This window comes from Oryzias melastigma, linkage group LG4, assembly GCF_002922805.2.
Source record: "Oryzias melastigma strain HK-1 linkage group LG4, ASM292280v2, whole genome shotgun sequence".
In the NCBI taxonomy this organism is placed as follows: Eukaryota; Metazoa; Chordata; class Actinopteri; order Beloniformes; family Adrianichthyidae; genus Oryzias; species Oryzias melastigma.
The window spans coordinates 22,951,970-22,958,359 of record NC_050515.1 but is presented as its reverse complement, the minus strand read 5'-3'; the positions used below and the strand labels follow the sequence as shown (position 1 = coordinate 22,958,359).

Sequence of the window (6,390 nt, the reverse complement as noted above, 5' to 3'; positions counted from 1 at the left end):
AATTTACAATTTGGTTTTCCATTTACTTTAAGTAAATCAAGTTTTGTCTCCACACTCTCACTCCTGAATGATATTGTATTTAGTCACTTTAGCTTTTGCCTCTTGAAAGTGTTTTTTCACTTGATAAAGTGTGATCACTTTATGACCGGGATTTCTGATCCGTCTCCGGCTGCAGGCGTCAGGGAGGTACATGGCTCACTACCACTGTGTGGTCTGTTCTGTCACCATCGCCCGCAAGACCGACATGATCAGCCACCTGAAGCGTCACATCAACAAAGGAGAGACGGAGGCCAGCTACTCTGGGAGCCTGGACGTACAGTTTGAAGAGTCGAGTATGAAAACAAAAGCTTCTGTCAGCCGTTTTGTTTCTTTTAAAATGTAGTTTATTTGTACAGCTAAAAATCAGCATGTTCCTGCTTGATTTAACCCTTTGTGCATCTCCAGCTCTGTCCGGTCAGGCCTACGAGATCATGAAGGAGCTGGGTACCAACGTGCAGCTCCTCCCAAACCACACCACCCCTCAGAAGAGTGACACCTACTTCAACCGCAAGATGAAGACCAACAGGTGGGGATGGGGTCATCCTGCAGGTAAACAAAACCGGGTCTGGTTCTGAGGCTCGGGTCCGTTTGTGCTGCAGGCAGCTGGTGTTCTGCTCGCTGGCCGTTCTGGCTGAAGAGAGGAACCCGGTCGACTGTCTGGATGCTTTCGGAGCTACAGGTGAGCATTCATGTGTACAGAGTTTTTGTTGTATTTCTTGAGCTTACTGTAATCTTAAACTGTATTTTAGGGAGAGGGGAGTTTTTAACAAACTACTGCTGCTTTTAAAATATCTAAAAGATAATGACCTCCATTGTTGTTGCTTTTCTGGTCGCCGCACTGCACCATTCATGCGCAGTGAAAATGCGACGTTCTTGAAACTCTTATGGCTCTGGATTATTGTTAACATAAAAATATTGGGCAATAGAATAAATCACATTTTTCAAAGCCATAATTAATTAATGTAACCAGTCTCAGCTTTATGGTTAAACTGAGGAAGGAGACGTTCTCTCTTCTGTGGCGACCTGCAGGCATCATGGGGCTCCAGTGGGCCAAACACCTTCGCAACTCCGTCAAAGTGACCATAACGGACATCAGCGATGCCTGCGTCAAGATGATCAAGGAGAACTGCGAGCTGAACAACATCCGAGTGGATGGAGGTTCCCGGCCCCCCTGCGGGAATGACGCCCAACCCATCACCACCGTGGAGGTCGTCAAGATGGACGCTAACGTCATCATGCACCTGCGACCCTTTGATTACATGTAAGGTTTTTAGGTCTGTAAAGAATTTAAACTAAAACAGTTTTTATATTGAGCTCCTTTTGTCCCTCACAGACACCTGGATCCTTTCGGCACGGCTGTGAACTATCTGGACGCTGCCTTCAGGAACGTCCGTAACCTGGGAATCATCTCGGTGACGTCCACAGACACTGCCTCGCTGTACGCCAAGTATCCTAACGTCACCCAGCGCTACTACAGCTGCCACATCGTACGCACCGAGTACTACAAAGAGCTGGCTGCTCGCATGGTGGTAGCTTCTGTCGCCAGGTACATTTTTTTTCTTTTTTTACAAAATCCATGGTCATTGAACACGTGTTTAAAGTTAAGCCAACTGAACTTTGACTAATCAGGGACTCAGATTTGGAAGAACCAACCACTTCAAAATTGATCATGGAGGAGAAATAATCATTTTGGTTTGTTTCCATCTGAAATTATGAGTCTTTCATATATTGGAGTAGAGCTGTGAAAGAAAAAAAAGTGAGATTTGCATCACATCAATATCTAAGGCTCTTCCAATTGTAGACATGCATTAGTAAACAGTAAAAAATATGAAGAAGCCCCTCCCTATTTGTCCAGTGTGAACGCCATGCACTTTTTGTGAATGCACGCCCATGCCCAGAGTGTCCAACGCTTAAGTTTTACGTCCCAATTATGACATTTTGAATTCATTTCTTCTGTTACAGGGCAGCAGCGCGCTGCAGCAAAGGTATCGAGGTTCTGCTGGCGGTGGCACTGGAGCACTTTGTCCTGGTGGTGGTGAGAGTCCTCAGAGGTCCGACGCAAGCAGACGAGTCGGTTAAGAAGCTACGGAAACTGGTCCACTGTCAGTGGTGCGAGGAGAGAGTCTTTCTGAAGCTGGGAAACATGGTTGACGGTGAGCTGCTGACCAAACTCTACTGCAGCGATAACAGCAAATGAAAAAAATCGTCCTGCAGCATTGATCGTCTGGTCGTTTTGCAGTTTTCCATTGAAACACATGCACTGCAGCAGTGCAAAGCTTTCCAAAAATGTTTTTCCATGTCTGGCCGATTCTCTTTTTGAAAACGGCTTTAACTAAAATCATTTGAAAAATGAACATTTAACCTAATCTCATGCATGTTGCATGAAGATGACGATGTCTTTTATCAACAATCGCTAATTATGTTTTTTTTCAGACACGCTGCCCTGTAACTGTCATGGAAGTTTGCCCGGAAAAACAGCCGTGTATCTGGGACCGCTGTGGTAAACACAAGCAAACAATAACAAACACATTTAAAGAGCCACAAATGGTATTTTTAACATGTTCTTTTGGTATTTTCTGATTATAGAGGACATATTTAAAGAAAATTAAGCTTAAAATAGCATTTCTGAGGATTTCTTTGTTTGAATTAGTGTGAATCGGGAGCAAACAAAAAAAGAAGTTAAAAAAAAGTCGTATTCGCTGGGTAAAAATACAATGGGCAGGCTGCATGCTCTGCTGCATTCTAGTAGATCCATATACGTCTTTGTTTCCTTCATCTGAGCTGACATATGTCTCAAAACTATACACCTGGATAGCTACAATATTGCTCACCATTTTTGTTGCACCGTTAATTTGGGTTGTTATGGGCTGTAATCTAGTGGGATATACTCAGAAATGCAATTTTGATCTGAATTTTCTGTATATACATCTCTTACATCATCAGAAAAATGCCTCGAGAACATGTTCAAAACACAATTTTTGCCAGGTTCTAGTTTTAAAAAAAATCCATTTGAGATTACCTGCTGGTTAATTGGAAATTAAAATTTCATTTTCTTGAAAAAGCTAAAGGAGTTCAAAAATCTCTTAGTTCTTTCCCACACCCATGTTGCTGTGTCGATGTGAGAATTCTAATGTTTTTGTAGGTCTGGTCCTCTTTTCAATACGGGCTTCCTGAGAAAGATGCTGTCTGCAGCTGTGCAGCACAGCATGGACGACATCCAGCCACTCGTCAAAACTCTCATCTGTGAGTCCGAGTGCACCATGCTCAAGCCGCTCTTCCACGGGTCGCATACCTTCACCAACCAGGGTAACCAGCTGAGTCGCCGTCTGCCACCTGCTGGGGAGTCGCTGACGTCTGTGTGTTGCATTGCAGTGGAGTGTGGCGTTGTCATCAAGACCTTACAGGACGGAGGAGAGGGGCATTCCACTGATCACTCTGGTGAGGTCCCTTTCATTTCAGACAAATTCGAAGAAATGTAAAAATCCTCAAGGTGTAATGTCATCCCCATCCAGCAGAGTGCAGTGTCCCCCTAATTTCAATAGCTGTGGAATGATTCTCAAACCTTGGCTTTAGTTTGACCTTTTTTGTCTAAATGACATTTTTATTTTTCTGCAGGAAAGAGGAAAATTGGGGAGGAGTCTGGAAATATTCTGAAGAAGATGAAACCGGATGCATCTCTGGAGCATCCGCCCTTCTACTACAGCATCCATCGCCACAGCATGCGAGGCATGAACATGCCCAAGTGAGTGACCCCTCACCAGACTTATAAACTTCTGTAGAGAGAGATTTTTAAATGGAGGAGGCAAAAAAGTGAAAAAGAAAGAAACGAAACTAAACATTTCAGGGACAATTGCATAAAATAAATGGTCCAGCTCTAAATAAAATTCTTCGTTAATATGTTCTATCGTTTACAATGGAGTCAAAAGCTACGTTCACACTGCGCTCTGAAACTCTAAAACAGCATGTAAATGTGTGTTTTGGGCTTCCAAATGTATTCGTAGCTATGCAAGTTTTTAATTCCATATGTGGGCTCTATGCACAAAACACACAGCAACTGAACACGTACTGAAAGTTAAACCAGTGGAACTTTGACCGATCAGGGACTCAGATTTGGCATTAATGTATGGTGTATACTAATGCTGCCACAAACGATTATTTTAATACTCGACTAAACATGGATTATTTTTTCCAGTTAGTTGACTAATCAGGTCATGCATAAACTGGATGTAAAACACACATCTTAACCATCACTAGCTTTAATCTGACTAAAAACTACATGTATAGTATTACCTGCAATAATACTAGTGTGAATGCTGTAAGTTGAATTTGGCTACTGAAGATGCTAATGCTGATGGATGAAGATGCTGAAATTGATAGCTAAAAATTCTGCAGCTGATAGCTGAAAACGCTAATATTAGAATATTAGTTCAATGGCAAATTTGCTTAAAAAACAGAAAAATGCCCAATGTAGTCAAAAAAGCTAGCATGCAGCTGAAATATTAGCTAAACTCCAAAATACCCCCAAAAAATGAAAAAATCCTAAATTAGCCAAACTCAACCCCTCAGCAGGACCGATACCTGCTCCTTTGTGCAAGGCGGAACAGGCTGAGCACTGCTCGTGCCCTACAGAATGACCTCCAGAGGGCCACTGGTGAATGTCTCTACCCAAACAATCAGGAACAGACTTCATGAAGGTGGGCCCGACGTCCTGTAGTGGGCCCTGTGCTCACTGTACTTTTCACAGACGAGAGAATTTTATCGTAAAAGGTAAATCATAATAATGGATTAGATAACAATATGTGCACGCTTCTTTACTCTAACACATTGATGCTTATTTAGCTTCATGAAACACACAATTCCTCCAAGCCTGACATAAGACTGAGCGGTGCTTCTTCTTTTGCATTGCGATCAATAGCAAATACTAACGTGTCTACAGTGCCCTCTAGTGGTTGTTGCTATTTATTAAAAAAAAATCACAAGTCGCATCCCTGGCCAAACTATGCATAAAGACACAACTTTAAAAAATTCAATACTTGAAAAAACAATTACATTTTTGTAAGTCTTGTTGCCTTCATAATTTTTTCACATTCAAAACTTTATTTACATAATTACCTTTTTATATATGTTATAGAATGTTCGGCATTGTTAAACTATATTTACTTTTTTCAGCTGCCTTACACTTTCTTCTGCTAGTTTTTCATAATTTTTTTTACTTTTTTTATTTTACAATTTTATCAATACTCATCTATTGTTTATAGTTTAAACAATTTAAACATGACATGTTTGAATTTATAGCTACTTCTGTTCATGTAAAATTGATTTATTTAGCTTTTTTGAGGCTATGATATTCTTGCTTCAGTTAAGAAAACTACATTTTGATCTGTTATCTGAAGAAAAATGAGGTTGTAACTTTTAAAGTGCCTTTAAAGTTGAAAAACACAAATTATTTATCGCCTGATTTTCATTGTTTGTAACTGACCTTTTTGTAGAAATGAATCCTTTAGAAAGAAAATCCTAAATAACTTCAACAATCACAAAGAAACAATACAAGATAATAGGAAAATGTAACATTCCATGTTTTCTCTTGATATATTTTTCTAAAGGTTTGTCCTGAATTTGGTTTATCTGGACTTACAGGCTCAACAAGTTCCTCCAGTACCTGTCAGAGGCCGGCTTCAGGGTGAGCCGGACCCACTTTGACCCGACGGGGGTCCGAACCGACGCCACCTTGCAGCAGTTCAAATCCATCCTCACAAAGTACAGCCCCCCCACCTGCACCACCAACACCACCCACACCCAGACGAGCGTCAGCACTGAGTCGACGGCCTGAACACAGCGGGCGGAGGAACTCGCCTCCACTGAACCCTGCACTGACGGAGACGGAGTTTCATGAGGATCATTGGAACTTTGTTCAAACTGAACCACCTGATCCTGCGGCCGCACAGACCTGCTGTTCTGATCGTGTTCTATTTATTCTTTTGGAAATTGTGCTGTAGATGTTTGACTTTTTTCATCCAGTGTTTTCCCTTTTCTTACAAAAATGAAATAGAATTGTTCTGTTCAAGCTGCATTTTCTTCCTGTCTGCATGTCTGTTGACCACAAACTCTACAGGTTTGTCTCGTTTCTCTGAATGAGGGAGAGCTCCTTGGAGAAAAACTTTGACTGTCACTTTACAAAAGGACACTTTAACCTCGTTTCCTCTGAGCGGTCCGGTAAGGGAGAAGGAGTAGGACGCTACAGGAGGAGTATTACAGTACGGGGGGAGCAGTATGGCACGGGAGGAAATGCTCAAAATACTGGGCTGGACCAAACCGTTCCGTACTGGACCGTTCAGTGGAAACAAAGCTTTA

The 6,390-nt window shown here is 41.8% G+C and overlaps 1 protein-coding gene across 1 annotated transcript in view; it reads left to right on the top strand.

Annotated features, from left to right (window-relative positions):
• trmt1l (tRNA methyltransferase 1-like) overlaps positions 1-6,107 on the top strand; it is a gene marked incomplete in the record, with an annotated part of 10,196 nt that extends 4,089 nt beyond the window's left edge. Inside the window, 11 exon segments of the mRNA XM_024278937.2 lie at positions 176-332; positions 445-565; positions 639-718; positions 1,069-1,300; positions 1,373-1,585; positions 2,002-2,192; positions 2,473-2,539; positions 3,182-3,345; positions 3,412-3,477; positions 3,655-3,781; positions 5,677-6,107. Of these exon segments, the coding sequence (XP_024134705.1) occupies positions 176-332; positions 445-565; positions 639-718; positions 1,069-1,300; positions 1,373-1,585; positions 2,002-2,192; positions 2,473-2,539; positions 3,182-3,345; positions 3,412-3,477; positions 3,655-3,781; positions 5,677-5,869 (1,611 nt within the window).
• Between the last annotated feature and the right edge of the window lie 283 nt (positions 6,108-6,390).